This window comes from Psammomys obesus, unplaced genomic scaffold (assembly GCF_907164565.1).
Source record: "Psammomys obesus unplaced genomic scaffold, mPsaObe1.curated_primary_1811, whole genome shotgun sequence".
Lineage (NCBI taxonomy): Eukaryota > Metazoa > Chordata > Mammalia > Rodentia > Muridae > Psammomys > Psammomys obesus.
Genome location: NW_026594152.1, coordinates 1035479 through 1051679, shown reverse-complemented (window position 1 = coordinate 1051679; position 16201 = coordinate 1035479). Strand labels below are relative to the sequence as shown.

Below are 16201 nucleotides of genomic sequence, written 5' to 3'. Positions count from 1 at the left end.
ACACACACACACACACACACACACACACACACACACACACACACACACTGTTACTGTGTTAATAATGGAATCCAAGGCCTTGTACTTGCTAGGTAAGAATTTTATGACTGAGCCACACTACCAGCCTTGAAAAAAAAAAATCATTTAAAGGTACTTTGCAATTGCAAACTAAAGCTTTTCTTGACTAATTTTCAACAAATAGTAAGAAAGAACTTGTGATATGGCAAGAGTTTAACACTGTCCTTCTGATATGAAGGCACGCTTAAAGAACTAAAGGGTGCCACTCTAAATGGTGACAGTGACTACCCTGTCATGGGATCTGCTTCTTTCTCTCTCAACAGACTCTTCTGTGTAACGTTACGTGGCTAATGTACTTTACTTTTACACTCAGAAAGCAGCACATGTGCATGAAGCAGAACAGGTTTAAGGAGCATTTAGCTACATGAGAAAACATTCACAACATTTTGACGGGAAGTGGACACTACAGGTGGTTATCCTGTGTGACCACAGCTATGAAGAGCATGCCTGGGGAAGACACACCTCTGAAGAACTGGAGTGCATCTGGAAGTTGGGTTTTGGATGGCTGTTGTTTCTCCCTTTTTACTTTTCTGTGTTTTCCAAGTTTTCAACACTGAGCCTGTTTAACTTTGGGAACCGAACCTCGTTTGGAGGTTGATCTGAAGTGTGTTACTGGCCCTCAAGATCTGGTTACATCTATCCTTGTCTTGTAAACCTGCCTGAGACATAACCTGATTGGTTGATTAAAGGCCTACACCTGGGCAAGGCATAATAGGGTAGGCATGGCTATGGTTCCTAGGCTTGGGAGAATCATGAAGACAGAAGGAAGATGGCTTACGGTGGAGAAGAACCATGAAGGACACCAATAATGGCGTAAAAAGGCTCAGATGAAGAATATAAGCAAGAATCTTGGGATTATGGATCAAAGATATACCAGATGAGGAGGATTAAGGTAGATGGCATTGGATGGGGCCTGGGAGGTGAAGGTGAAGTTACTGAGACAGCCAGTGTAGAAATACCTGTCCAGCCCACGGAAAATAAGGCAATTATAAAATCTAACATGTCTGTGTCTTATTATTTGTGATAGCAGGTTAGATAATACTGCTGTGATAATCATAGGGCTAATAATAAACATTACATAGTCCAACATTCAATCTTTAAAATTAATACAATAGGACCTCAAAAAAAAAAAGTGATTATTATGGTAAAGGTATGTCTGCAACAAAAACTAAACTCCAGACTAGCAGAAACAATACAAGAAAACAAATGGTGGAACAAGAACACAAGCTACACGGAGAAAAAGGGCTGTCTGGTGGGGAAAGGAAGCAAAAACCAACTCTGGTGGGGACTTGGGTCTGGATTACCCATTCTCTCTGCTATTTTCTATAAATGACTATGCATAGACAAAATTATCTAGGCAGCAAAGGACTTACTTTGAAAAAGAGGTAGAGTCCCAAGAGAGTGCAGCTGGCAATGATCGGGAAGCGGGCGGCGTCTCGGCTGGTGATGGTTTCTGGCATGTCCGAAGAGCTCTAGAGAGAGAAGGGTGCAAGCTGAGCCACCATAACTGCGTGCTGCTGGAACACCAGGTTTCAGCATACAGCTCTTTCTCCCTTCATGCTGGTCCACTTTGGTGTCTTGAAGACTACAGTCTTTGTCTCAAGGCTTTTGCTAATGTTATTCCCTCTACCACAGAGGTTTATAACTACAGATATTATAATTAGCAAAAATATGGCATGGGTAAGGAGATGACAAAAGAGAAATATTTACACAAAAGAAGAGCTGAATGTAAAACAAAGGCATTTCAGTATTGTAAGTAAATGGAAATGGAGTAATAGTGTAGCATAAAGATTAAATCAGTTTTATACAATTTAAGTCAAAGTCTAGTGGCAGGACAATCCTAGTTTACATTTGTACTAAAAAACTTTCAACATGGGGTTGGTGGTACACCTCTAAGGCCAGCACTCAGGAGGCGGAGGCAGGTGGCTATCTGTGATTTTGAGGCCAGTCTGGTCTACATAGTGAGAACTTACCTCAAAAAACAGAGCAAAACAACAGCCCAAATCCTAGTTGTCGGTAGGGACCGAGGTAACACCCCTGTTGGGAAGCCCTTCAGACTTCTGAGACAGCCATACTCCTAACCCTTTTTTAAATCTGAGATGAACGCTCATGGAATGAACCTGTCACCTGGCCTACTTCAGCCTCCTGCTTAGCTAGGCTTACAGGTGTGCACCACAAAACATGGCTCTCCTACTTTATACCACAGCTACCTGAAGTCCTAGTACTGCCAGATGAGACGCCTGCTCATGCCAAAGGAAAATCTCCCCATAGTAGCCAGAGTCTTCTTACCAGACAGACAGTCACTGTCACCACATCCATCCTGTGAATGAGGCACCTGAATTCCTTCGTGAAAGGACCTCAAGCAGCTGTGGAGTCTCATGAATAGTTCAGCTCATCAAAATCATTAGGAAAAAGCATGCCAAGAGAGTAGCTATCTTGAAGATTGTGAATCTGAGAAGCACTTGTGCCCCAAAAGGCCAAGAGCTGTGAGAGGACAAGGAGACAATGGCCAGGGAGCAAGCCTGTGAATTCAGGAGGGGAGGTGTGTGTATAGGACAGATATGCACAGACCCAGGCAGCCTTTGCTAGGACGCATAAAGTAAGTTTCCATATATCCAATGACACAAGGAGCACATGCGGTGGTGTGCATGTATTTCCGCGTGTTCGCGGCTGCATGCGTGTACCCCTTTCATGAAGAGACAGGGCCTCTCACTTGAACCCCTCTCACCTCACTTTGGGTAGTCGGGGTAGACAGCTGCGGTTGCAGGTGTATTGCCACACCCACTAGCATTTACCCCAGAGGTGGGGATCTGAATGCTGGTCTTACTCTTGTGGGATAAGTGCTTTTCGTATTCAACCACTTCTGTAGCTCCTACCCTTACTTTTTGAAATTCTTTTCGTGGCGCTGGGGAATGAATCCAGAGCCTCTCACACGCAGCTTGGCAGGCGATCTCCAGCCTGCCATTCTATGAGAAGCTCAAATTAACAATATATCATTCTATTTTTGATCTACCAGAATGACAAGAATCCACACTTTGTAAGCTACCAAGCTGACGAGAAATGGGGTAAGTGAAGGCCAACAGGTTTTCCCATGGAGATAATTTGGTGATATACACCAAAACCTTACCGTACATACCATTTGGCCAAGCAATTCCAAGACTGAAAATCTCCCCTTCCAGATATTTGTCACTCTGAGTCTCAGTTTACTGTTCTGTCAAAAAGGGTGACAATTTTTGGCTTTACTTACCTAAAAATGACGTATGTATGTATGTGTGTGTGTGTGTGTGTGTGTGTGTGTATGTGCGCGCGCGCGCGTGCGTGTACACCTGTATGCTAAGAGGAGGATGATTGGAGATGAGGACACATATGGGGTATGAAAAAAAAAAAGGGCAAACTGTGGATGGGAAGGCCCTTAATATGTGCCCCACCTCCACCCTGTAGGACTGAGGGGCTGCCCAGCATCCTGCCTGCCTTTGGGGACAGTGACTTTCTCTCTCAGAGCCTTCACTTCCCTTGACTGTAAAACCAGGACTCCAGTGCCTGCAGAGGAAAGTACTCAGCATAGAGCCTCGAGTCATTACTCAAGCCTTTGTGCTATTTCTATCACTGTGTAGAAGGAATCACGGGTAAGCCAACACTATTTCTGCAGGGAAGTGCCACAGGTGGCTAGAGCAGATGCCATTTAAAGCCTCGACAGCCAGACACAGGGTCTGGAATGCAGCAGAGGCCCAATAAAGGCCAACTGTGTGGAGGCGTTTGCTCTATGTACACAGAGGAGTTCTCAGGCAGCCTGCTGAGAGGCTTGCAGCTCGAAAGCATACTCAGGAGTTCGTGGCTTCCCTACAAACCAGCGCGGTAGCTCATTTCCACAAATTCTTTTCGGTTCTGCCCAGATCCAGAGCAGGAAGAGGATTCATGTTATCTGACGAAAAACCGAGGTTGGACAGATGCTTCACCAAACAGAGGAATCTGGTCTCCTCTGCGGGTGCTGCTTATAAATAACTCATGCTGCAGTGTTGAGTCAGAGCGGGGGCCTTGCTATCTGATCTAATAACAGAAGGAGGAGAAACTGAGCCCTTCTGTGTGTCAGGCAGGGTCCCTGGAGATCTGTACATAGGCCCCACCTCCAGCAGGCACTTTTAAACATTAGGATATGAGCTTAAAGAAGCAAGTGTCTTGCTTGGTGTAACAGAGTGGCTAAAGCAGGGATCAAACCCAGGCAGCCTGGGGGCCTCATTACTTCTTACTAGCCACTTTTCTTTCTGGAGAGTTCTGTTGGAAAACTGATGATGCTAAGGAGGCCCGTGGCCTTCCCAAGACTCAGAATCCTGAAGAAAAGAATAGTTGAACAATTTTTCTTTTTTTGAAACAGGGTTTCTCTGTGTAGCCTTGGCTGTCCTGGACTCGATTTGTAGAGAAGTCTGGCCTTGAACTCACAGAGATCCACCTGCCTCTGCTTCTTTGAGTGCTGGGCTTACAGGCATGTACCACCATGCCCAGCTTTTTTGTTTTTGTTTTTTTTTTTTAGACAGGGTTTCTCTATGTAGCACTGTATAACCTAGAACTCCCTCTGGAGACAAGGCTAGCCTCAAACTCAGAGATCCACCTGCTTCTGCCTCCTGAGTGCTGGGATTAAAGGCGTGCACCACCAGGTTGAAAAATTTTGAAAAAGATACTACAACTTTTTGGGATTTGCTACCTTTGATTTGGGTTTTTAATCTAAGCACACTGAAAAGAATAGGGGAAAAGCTTTACAAATAGCTGGAAGAAACTTAGCTCTCAGCATCCTGGGCATTCAGATACCAGGATGGAAGCCAAAGCAACAGAGGGAGCCAGATACCCAGCTCCAAGCCACTGGCACAGCCCGAGCCCTGGAAACACTGCTTCCTGACCACACCCCCGAGATATCCTGGAATTCCTGGGGCACTTTATTACTGTCTACCCAGACTGAGGCCCCAGACCTCCTGCCTGCACTTAGCCCACACTGACCCTTTGCAACTGTTCTGCCTCCGGGCCAATGCACTGAGCTCTCCTTCCCCCATCTTTGTCATTCCGCCCCAAGCTGGCTTCAGCAACTGCACTGGCCATTTTGTGTCTTGTACCAAATGACAGGGTCCTCCCCACAAAGGACTGTTCCAGATGTACCGACACAGCTGAGTGTCTGAAGGAACACAATTTCTATGGATGGAAAAATAAGGTCCAGGCTACAGGGACTGCTGGCAGGGAGGGGCTGCTGAGGCGGGAGGGAGATATTGTATATAACCATGGGCCTTTTGCATTGTGCACTAGGGAGCTATCTCAGTACAAAAAGGCCGAGGTAGCTGTAACCCAGAAAATGACTAATTCACACTGTTGAAGGAGAACAGGCTGCAGAGCAGCAGGTACTAAACAACCCCTTTATAGTAACAGACCTGTGTATATACAAAAGCAGGTATGTATTTGTATATACACAGAAAACGTCCTAGAAGGTAGGCTGTGGATATAAATTGGTGGCAGAGTATATACTTAGCATGTGTGAGGCCCTATGTTAGATCAGGAGTGCCACAAGTAGCTGGGTGTTGTGTGTATCCCTTCCAAGGTGGCTTTCTTTTACGTTTCAGTAACTGCTTGATCGCTACCCATGAGCAGCATTTTCTAATTACTCATTTTAAATGTTACATTACCTTCAGGAGTCTTTTCCTCAGAAAGGCTGTAGGGTCCCTGCATATCTTGTCACAGCACCCAAGTCCCTCTCCTGGGCTACCACTATACTTTGCACTGTCCCCTAGCCTCAGCCTGCAGAATTCTCATTCATGTGTGCAAAGATACTTGTTGCCTCTTAAAGGAGACACAGCAGAATTCACTCACTTGGCTCATGGTACATTCTGTGTCTTATCCCAGCAGCCCTGGCACCTTGTCTAGGACCTAACCACAGATGCCCAGGCCTGTTGGCTAGGAGATCCTTCTTTGCTGTAAGTGAAAGCCCTGTCAACTATCCAAGTCAGCTCTTGCTTGGCTGGAATTTACCCTCTGGGGGACACAGGTTTCTGATACTCCTACAGGGTGACTTTTTCCTAACACCCTAAACATTTCAGTCTTTTGACTAGGATTTTACAATATGCTCTGCTTTTTATGGACACTGCTGACCCCAGGGGAACTATCCTCGAGTGCTCTCTCAGCAGGCCTTGGTGTCGAATACCAGTTGGGAGTGCCAAGCTCCTGGGTCCTCACTCTACCTCTTCTCTCTTGCTAAATAAGCAAGGTGGACAAAGAAGTCATTTGGCTCATATCTCAGGCCAAAACACTCCTTGTGTGTATTCAGAGGCATCTGCATCCAGGATGGTGGCCTGGTTGAGAGCTGGGCCCACCTGATGCATTCTCTCACTGTGGTAAGACCCTCAGTTCTTTTTCCTAAAAGATACAGTAAACTGGCTCTATCTGCTGATTGAGTGTCAAGGCAGGTAAAGTTCCATAAGCTTAGAGCATCCTGGTTACTGGGACAGGAAGCCAGAAACAAATGGGCAGGTCCTTCATAGTCTCAATCTTCTTCTAAGAAGGCCTCCCTGTGGGCGATGCTTGGAACAGATAACAGACATTATGGCTCCCTTTTTTTCTTTTTTTAATTTTATTTATTATGTATACAGTGTTCTGCCTGCAGAGCACCAGAAGAGAGCACCAGATCTCATTATAGATGGCTGTTGAGTCATGTAGTTGCTGGGAATTGAACTCAGGACCTCTGGAAGGTAAGCCAATGCTCTTAATCCCTGAGCCATCTCTCCAGCTTTTTTTTTTTTGGGGGGGGGGGCTCCCTTTTTTCCTATCCATAGCTCTAGCTACACCAAGTCACCTGCTGTTTCCTGAAGTGCCTCCTTCCTTCTTGCTTTGGTACCTGTCTTGCTTTCCGAAGCTTAAGAATGCCCTGTCCTGGCTGTAGCGCTCCATCTCACCCAGGCAGGTGCCTCCCTGCTCTGCCTGTCTCCACAGCTCACTGTGGCACCTGTTGTATTTCAACCACACACCTCGTTAAGTTTGCCTTACCTATCTTCCTGAACTACACGGTAACAGGGTTCTGACCTGCTCATCTATGTGGCATCCCTCACACCCAATAACAGCTTAACTCCACGAAGCACTGCTGCATGGAAGGTATTTTCTGTAAAGAGTAGTCCATGTGCAGAAGACACCAAGGAGAATCTCAAGTCTAGGGGCTGCTCAGTCTCAGACTATGCTGTCCTGAATCTCCTTTGTCCTATTCTGGGTTTCGGAAACTTGCCTTGGCACCAAGTATCTGCCTGACCAGACCAGGGGAGGCTAAGGACACCCGAAATCTGCTTAGAAGAGGCAGAGGAACACAGAAAATGGGTACCACCTAGGCTTTCAGCGGGAGTCCAGACTGGGTACTCTCTCTTTATCTGCCCAGAAAGAGCCAGCAGTAGGTTTCCTGTTCTCAGACAGGAGGTGGTGTGCCCTCAGCCACTTGCGGTGTTTTGAGAATCTGTACTGAAGCAGTTTCAAAAGTGCCAGCTGCCCTCTCTGGGTAAGGCAGCTTCCTCTCCAGGCCACCTTCAGGTTTGGTGGGGGAGGAGCAGCGAGGAACTGAACGTTGTGAGGCTGTTGGAGAGAGGAGCCAGGAAGGGAGCTGTTAGTTTCTATGGGTTACAGAGGCTTAATACAGGGCAGGAGAGATTTGAAGAGGGGGTGGAAGGTCCTGGAGTTCCCCTGGATATCCAGAGACAGGTGTCAGAAAAGGCCAAGGATAGGCTAAGCCCCAGTCTCATTAACTGTGAGTTCAACAGTGGCTATTATTCAGCAAATAGGCTCAATTTGCAAAGGGACTTGTCTTAACCGGGCTTGGGGAGAAAGGCTACTTTGATGTTGTCAGTATCTGGGCTTTAGCTTGGGTAGATCCAAGGCTGGGTGTGAAGTAGGGAGAAGAAATCAACCAAAGAAGTCTAACCCAGGGAGAACCAAGGTACTACATTTCAAAAAGCTGGATGGCCGGGACTGATTCCAAATAGTGAACAAAAGACAAGTCTAACTGGTGCTCTATCCCCCCAACCCTACAGCACACCCCTTTCCCCCCGGGCAACGGGGTCTCTCTCTGTACCCTAGCTGCCCTAGAATTTTTCATTTTCCTGCTTCGGCTCCCTGAGTGCTGGGCTTCTATTTTATTTTAAAAAATTCTTTTTACATTTACTTATTTAGCGTGATCATGACGAGGTCAGAAAATATCATGCAGTAGTTGGGGTTTCTCCTTCCACCATCTGCGTCTCTGGAATTTAACTAAAGTCATCAGGCTTGATGGCAAGGGCCTTTAACAGCTGCGCTTTAACCTCCCCGTCTCTGGGTTTTGCTTTTAAGGCAGGGAGAAGGGTCTCATCTAGGAGTTCCTGGTGGGTACACACGGAGCTGTGATTCCAGGAAGGCAGAAATCAGGGCCTAGGGATGGACCTGGATGCTACAATTAACTGTGGGTGTGACCAGGCATGGCTCCTAGCAGGATGACAAAAGATGGTGCCGTTCAGAGCCATACCTTTAAGAACACTGGGGCTGTGTTTCATAGGACCCAAGCCATTTCATGGGGTGACTGCCCCTAGTGAGGTGCAAACACCTGGAGGCTGATTAGCCATAGCATCAGGTGGGGCTGGGCCCAGGAGGCTCAGAGGAGTCAGCGCCTGCCTTTGTGTCTGGGATCCGGCAGACAGTGTTCTCAGCTGTGACAAGAAGTAGGGGGCCTGAGGGAGGGGATGTGGTAGGGTGTGTCTGAGGGTCGCTATCGGAGGAAAATGCTAATCCCCGTTTCTGGGAGTGGCCAGATCCTGGAACACCAAAGGCTGGCCACTGATGTGAACGCAGGAGGAGGGAATGGTGCTCGATGCCCGGGTGAGTGACTCCGGAGGGCAGCTATCGGGTCTGAGTGGACAGGTCCCTGGGGGCCGTAGCTGGGATGGAAGTGGAAGGAGCCCGCTCTCGCCCTGACCCTACCTTGCCGCGGGCGCAGCGCACTGAGCGCAGGGCACCGAAGAAGATGGGCAGCAGCGCCATGAGCAGGAGACTGCCATAGGCCAGCGCGATGCCTTCGGGCGTAGAGGGCGGCCGCGTCGTGCCGTTGGTCGTGCTGTCTGCCTCGGCGCTGCCGTTGTGCGGGTCGCTGAGGGCCGAATCCATGGCGAGGCTGTGCTCAGGCTCCTACTCCAGCTCCGGCCGCCGCGGCACGAAGGCAGATGGAAGGAGAGGCACTGCGGGGAAAGCCACGTTCCCCTAAAGAAACAGGAAGTGACGTGCCTCCCCCGCCTTTCCGCGCCGCGCCGCGCCGCGAACGCGCGCGCGTTCGCGCTACCCTGCGCCGGCTCGCCCTCTAGCGGCGCTGAGGGAGGGGCGGCTTGTTGCTAAGTAACCGGCGGCCGACCCATAAGGGGGCTCTGGACCACTACGGGTGTAATCCATCCTGAGATTTGATGATCCATTCCTTAGGCGATTTCTTCAGTGCCAGGCTCTCCAGCTCTCCACAAGTCCTCATCCTTCATCCAAGAAGTCATGTACGCATTCAGTCAATGCTCAGGTGTTCATTTGTGCCTTAAGTTTTTTTGTCACTCTTCTAGGATCTAAGGACACTGAGGTGAACAAGCCAGGGTTTGTCCTCGCACTCACGAAGCTCACATTTTAGTGTGGGAGTTGAGAGGGAGAAGGCAGAAAGAGAGTAAAAATGAACAAAATAAATTATAAAGTCTAAACTATATCTTTTAGAATAGCTTTAAAATGTAAAGATGTCGGTATATAGGTATGAGTTATAAACCACGCTAATGCAGATAAGATAAAGATAAATAAAGCAAAAGAGGGAGGGTGTGTAAAAGGTTTGCAAATGCTTATTATGTGCCAGGCAATAATAAACCTACCACTCCATAACCCCATGCAGTTTATAAACTCTGTGGCTCTTAATCATAACTGGAGAGAACTATTTAGGCTACTTTTAGTATGTTTTTAAAAACAGGAAGCTTCATAAATGCACATGACAATAATCCAACACTACAACAGGGGATTTGAAAGCAAGATTCTTAAAGGTAGCCACTCTTAGTTTTTATTTTATTTTATATGGATTTTGTTTTTGTTTAACTGTGTACCATTTTCATTCCTGGTGCCTGGTGATTGCAGAGGCCAGAAGAGGGAGTCAGATCCTCTGGCACTTTAGTAACATACAGCCTTCATGGGGGTCCTGAAAGTGCAGCCAGTGCTTTTAACTGCTGGGCCATCTGTCCAACCTCAGGTAGCCAATCTTTTTATTTTTAAAATAAAGTCATTGATTGTATGTATGTATGTATGTATGTATGTATGTATGTATGTATGTATTCCCTTCACACCCCCATTCTAGCCCCCTTCCTTCTCTCCTCCTGGTTCTATCCTCTGTCCCTCTTCTCCCCCTCCCCTACTCCTCAGAAAAGGGGAGTTCCCCCCCCCCAACCCACCCCAGCACATCAAGTTGAATCAGGACTGATTGAATCCTCTTCCCCTGTGGCCTGGTGAGGCAGCCTTAGTAGGGAGAAGTGATAAAAAAGCAGTCCATGTCAGAGCCGGCCCCCACACCCCAAGGCAGCCAATCTTAATAGTTTCTTGTGCATCATTTTTTAAAACATGATTTCATGTAGCCCAGGCTGTCCCCAAACTTTGTAAGTAGTTGAGGATGACCTGCACCTTCTGACCTTCTTCTGTCAAACTCCCCAGCTCTAGGATTACAGGTGCACACCACTATTCTTTGAATGTGCGATGTTGAGGATTGAACCTAAGCCCTCCTCCGTGCTAGGCATGCACCCTACCAGCTGAGCTATAACTTTAGGCCCCTTGCGGATCATTCTAGACCTTTTCTTGAGTTTATAAACACCTATATTGATTTACCAATTCATGAAACAAATCACAAATTACACATCTAACATGGAAGTGGTGTTCTGCCCAGTTGTGGGATTCTAGTTGCTAGAAATGAAACATACAGGGCTAGGCAGTGAGTGGCAGGAGGGAACCCATGGCGAGGAGGAAGCCTGATGGTGAAAGAAAATGGGGTGAGAGAGCAAGGCTAAGAATTCCAGGCAGAGGATAGTTTAGTGTGTTATGTATATGTACATGTACGTATCGTTTTAATATCTATTTTCTCTGCTAAATGGTACAGTGAGTAAAAGCAGAAACAAGGCCCCTAATGTCCACTGCTGAGTTTTAAGCACCTGGGTAGTGTGTGTAACCTGGTGTGTATGTGTTGGGAGCGGGGTACTGGAGACTCCAGGCTGACCTCGAAAGTGTGGCTCTTTTGCCTTAGGCTTCTAAATGCTGGCTCTGCAGTCATGTGCCACTTTACCTGACTCTACTCAATGAATAACGGAATGATTATCTCATTTAAGATGCTTCTTTCACACAAATAGAACATCTCTTGTGGCTCCTGGTGATGCTGAGTGGCCTTAGTTAAGGCAGGCGGTGAGAGCAAAAGAGAAAGTCATGTCCTTCAGGTGCCTAGTGTTGGAGACAGTGTGGACCTCACAGAAGTCAGCCTGAAACTTGGAAGATCTTCTGTTGTCCAGTATGAATCTAGTAAATTCTACCAAAGAGGCTTAATATACAATGGCTGGCGAAAAAGAGACATTTACAAAGCCCAATTCCATGGGCAGGGCAGGCAAAAATGTGAATTTGAAATGGAGATTTAGTATCTTGACAGAAAGTATGGACGGAAAAAAAAAATCACACAGCCTACTTCAGGTTTAGAAGGTAATTCATACTAGGTATTGGATTTTGTTTGTGTGTGTGTGTGTGTGTGTGTTTATCACAGTAATATCAGCATGGAGTGATTTGTCCTATTTGACAGTTGAGAAAATGGAGTTTCAGAGAGACAAAGCTACTCATCCAGGTCACAAAGTTGAACATGGAAGAGTGGGGCCTTGGTTTTAGGTCTGTAGGCCTTCAAAGCTTCCACAGCCGAGCTACCCAGAAGGCTAATGAGCTTTTTGTGAGCCCAGCTATCGATAATTTCATCACACACTGTTGAGCTGGAGTCAGGCATGGTGTTTTGGAGACTCTTCATCTGAGAGCTCAGGACTGGAAATTAGAGTTCTACTTTTACTTTTTCCTTTTGCTTATTGAGACAGGGTCTTACTGTGCAGCTTGCCTGGAACTCATACAGATCTGCTTGTCTCTGTTATACAGCAGACTAAGACAGTTTTGATTCCTGTTGGGCTGAGCCCTGGATTCAGTGAGGCCTCTCCCATCACCCTTCTGGATAGGAAGTTGTGAGCCAAGCCAGAAAGCCCAAGAGCTGACCCAGGTTCAGAAGGCCACTGTTGAGGCTTGTGCTGGGGGGTTCGGTTCCTGGCTTGGAGATGCTGTCTTGCTGTTCCTTAGAGACAGTGGAGAGGAAGTCAGAGGGAGAGTGCTCCTATGTGGGATTACTTCCTTAGGAGACATGTGGTTGAGGTCAAGAGTTTAAAGTCTTGGGTGGTTAAATTACCAGACATTTATTTCAAAGAAATTTCTAACCACACCTCATTCCTCTCTGAAGAACAGACCTCTTTGTTCCTTATACATGTTTACCTACATATACACAGATACTTTCATGCCCTGTTCAATGTATTTAAATGTACTTTTAAAAAAAGTAGATTTATGTATTTTATTGTGTATACATTGTTCTGTGTGCATGTACACTTGCATGCCAGAATAGCGCACCAGATCTCATTATAGATGGTTGTGAGCCATCATGTGGTTTCTGGGAATTAAACTCAGGACCTCTGGAAGAGCAGCCAGTGCTCTCAACCTCTGAGCCATCTCTCCAGCCCTTTTAAATGTACTTTTATTTCATATAATAGCTAGCAAGGATCATCATTGCTCATAAACACATTTGGGGGGCAGATAGTTGAGGAACAGCATACTCACAGAGCCTTACCACGTCACCCTACAGATGACTTACTAACTACTAAGCAATTGCAAAGAGAAACATGTCCTTCCAGCAGCGTGGTGCCCACCAACTAAACCACCCAGCTTACCACCTCTACAGGAACACAGTGACAAGATGCAGTGAAGTGTGGGCACATCATCTAGGTAGTGCCAAACGAACCACACATGTTCTGCCTGCATCTATTTATGGGGAGAGAGCTGACAAAGTGAAAACAATTCAGAACCTGTAAGATATATTCTACACAACACACTCATCCTCAAACAAGAAATAGTGGAGATTATTGTAGATGGAAGAGACTAAAAAGAAGGGAAATCTAAAGTTGGGGATTATGACACACATCTGTAATCTTAGCACTTGAGAGGTGGCCAGAGAGTCAGGAGTTCAAGGCCAGCCTTGAACTTGAGACCTGGCCTTAATGCAAGGTTTGTAATCAGGTGAAACACCCTTGGCTGGGATGGCAGTGCCTTTTGCAGTCTATGGTGCATGCCAACATAGTGTCCCCAGCCACTTACAGAAATGTGGCCTCTCCAGTCCCCAGGGTCAGGGTCAGTTCCTCTAGTTCTGTCAGGGATTCTCTGTCGTTTTTGTCAAGGAAAACTGAAAATAAATATGTAAGAGGGAATCCAGTTTGTGTGTATCCAATTCCCAACAGGAAAAGAAAGAAAGAAGGGAAGAAAGAAAGAGAAAGGAAGGAGGGAAGGAAGGAAGGGAGGAAAAAGGAAAATAAACTGGATGATTCTTCAGGTTGTCTTCAGTTGGCTCATTGACTAGGCACTCATCTGAAACAAACAAAAATTTAGTATTTTCAAAAGCAACTGGTTATATAAATTTGGAGAGTTTATGAAATTATGGCTACACACTTTAATATTCAATACAATTACTATGTTGCTGCTTTTACCTATTGTTAAGTGTCTTGTTCTTGCTAAAATCATATCATCACATCGTGTTCTAATTACTCATCTGCTGTCTAGAGATGTACAACTTTGAACTGATGCCATTTTTATGGTTATTTGATTGCTAGAATGGTGCCCTGTTGTCATTCCTTGTTTGCCTTAAAGAGCAGTTAGTTAATGCACGTTAAGTAATTCAGTCTTGGAAACCAGGCATGGTCGTACATGACTTTAATTGCAGCACAGAGAGGCAGAGGCAGCTGCCTCTCTGTGAGTTTGAGGCCAGCGACGGCTATATAATGAGACCTTGTCTCAGAAACAAAAACAAAAACCAACCACAGAACGACAGCAACCCAGCCCCTCCCCCTCATAAAAAAAATTCCATCTTGTGATGCTAAGAACTAAGAGCACTTTGTTCTCATAGAGGGCAGGAGTGTGGTTCTCAGCACCCACATTAGTGGCTTCTAACCATTCATAAGGCTAGTTCCAGGGGTACTGATGCCCACATCTCACCTCCTCAGGCAACAGGCATGAATGTGGTTCAATACATACATGCAGGCAATCAGTGGTACACCTAAAATAAATAAATCTAAAATAATTTCAGTCTTAGCTAGGTTTGTGACTTGTGCCTGTAACCCCAGCATTCTAAAGGCAGAAGCAGCAAAATCTCTGTACGTCTGAGGCCAGCCTGGTCTACTTGGAGGGTTCCAGGCTAGCAAGGACTACATAGCAAGACTCTGTCTCAAACCAGCAAATATGAGATTCAGTCTGATTAAAGCCAATCTCTTTCATTTCTCAGAGAGTGGTGCAAAGATAGAATGTTGAGTAAAGTTTGATGGATCTTTATAATAGTTAAATTAAAATTTTGATTAAAATTTCTATCTATGGGTAGATGTATGTGTCTGTATGCTACGTGTATTTGGGTGTTCTATGAGCCAGAAGAGGGTGTCAGATACCTTGGAACTAGAGTTTTAAGACGATGCGACTCTTAAAGAGAGGTAAAATAAAAGAATTAGTCATGGGTCACAGGAATTAGAAACAGCATTTCTGCATTAAGGTGTACTCTCCTGTGTGATAAAGCTGTCGTTAGGGCCCAGCTGAACTAAACTGGATTCAGGCTTCACTCTGGAGCCTGAGAAATGGGCTATACCAGGCTCCAGGAAGGTTTAGGCTACCGTTTCCAGGTGTTCTGTCTCCAGGAGAGCCGCCTTCAGGTGGCTCCTGTGAAGAGAGAAGAGCGCTCCCTGTCTGTAGGCAGCCTACTCTGTCCTTACCTCCTCAAGGATGGTTTACTTGGTTGTGTCAGGAATTAGTCTTTCAGGTAGAGCATCCTTCAGCCAACCTGCTAGCTTTGATCCTGTGAGACCAGGCTCGATGCCTGTAAGTTTCTACACAAGTATTTGCTGTTCCATCTGCCAAGCCTGTAGGACCTATAAAGGCATTTAGCAACTATTTGTATAGAAATGGATGAATCCGTTTTTTCCTTGTAGTGACTTGTTTTTCAGTTCCACAGCCTTGCATACTCCTAGCAGAGTGGAGCCAGCATTGTCACTGGAATGTAAAAGAAACAGTAAAACTTTCTGAAACTGGGAGTGGTGGTATATGTCTTTAATTCTAGTATTTGGGAGGCAGAGGCTAGCAGTTCTCTGTGAGTTTGAGGCCAGGCCAGCCTACATAGTGAGTTCCAGGACACCCAGAGCTACACAGTAAGAACCTGTCTCAAAAACAAAACAAAACAAAACAAAACTAAAGCAAAGCAAAGCAAAATAAAACAACAACAACAAAATTCCCTGCCCCTCAGAGCATCTTGTATCTGTTCTGGGTTTGTGTACAGATGTACCCAAGAAGGATTTTTTTGTTTGCTTGCTTTTGTTTTTTTTTACATAATCTAATGTCACCTGGGCTGAGGGGGGACCTGAGCTTCTGATCCCACCTTCAGACTGCTGAATCATGGACCACCAGATCCAGTTTAATTCAGGGCCGAGCACTGAATCCAGGGCTTTGTACATGCGAGGTGAACACTATTGTAACTGAGCTATATCCCTAGCCCCAAGTTTTAAAAAGAATCACCATGTTTGTTTTGATTCTTTGAGAGTGTCATACGTGCATCCTGTGTGGAGAGCGAGTGGAGTCCTGAGTGAATATGTGGGTGCAGCCATGGTTCGGGCCCAGTGCTCAGCCCCGTGGGAGTGGAAAGGCCTTTCTCAAAGGAGGCACAGAGAGATGGCAAAGCCTTCCATGGGCTTTGTGTTCAAGTGTGTGTGGAAAATGTCCACTGTAGTTTTCTTCCCCTGCTGTTTTTGTCCTGCAGACTGCTCCCTGCAGAGACAGG

The 16201-nt window shown here is 46.2% G+C and overlaps 1 protein-coding gene across 4 annotated transcripts in view; it reads right to left on the bottom strand.

Moving 5' to 3' along the window:
* Positions 1–9348, bottom strand: part of Hm13 (histocompatibility minor 13) — a 38082-nt gene extending 28734 nt beyond the window's left edge. For 2 of the 4 annotated variants that reach the window (XM_055617964.1, XM_055617961.1), the window contains exons 1-2: positions 9040–9348; positions 1452–1550 (exon numbers count right to left, since the gene is read on the bottom strand). In XM_055617964.1, coding sequence (XP_055473939.1) covers positions 1452–1550; positions 9040–9222 — 282 coding nt within the window. In that variant the 5' untranslated portion in view covers positions 9223–9348. The remainder of the gene's footprint in view (positions 1–1451; positions 1551–9039) is intronic. The other 2 variants (XM_055617963.1, XM_055617962.1) reach the window with 2 other exon arrangements.
* Between the last annotated feature and the right edge of the window lie 6853 nt (positions 9349–16201).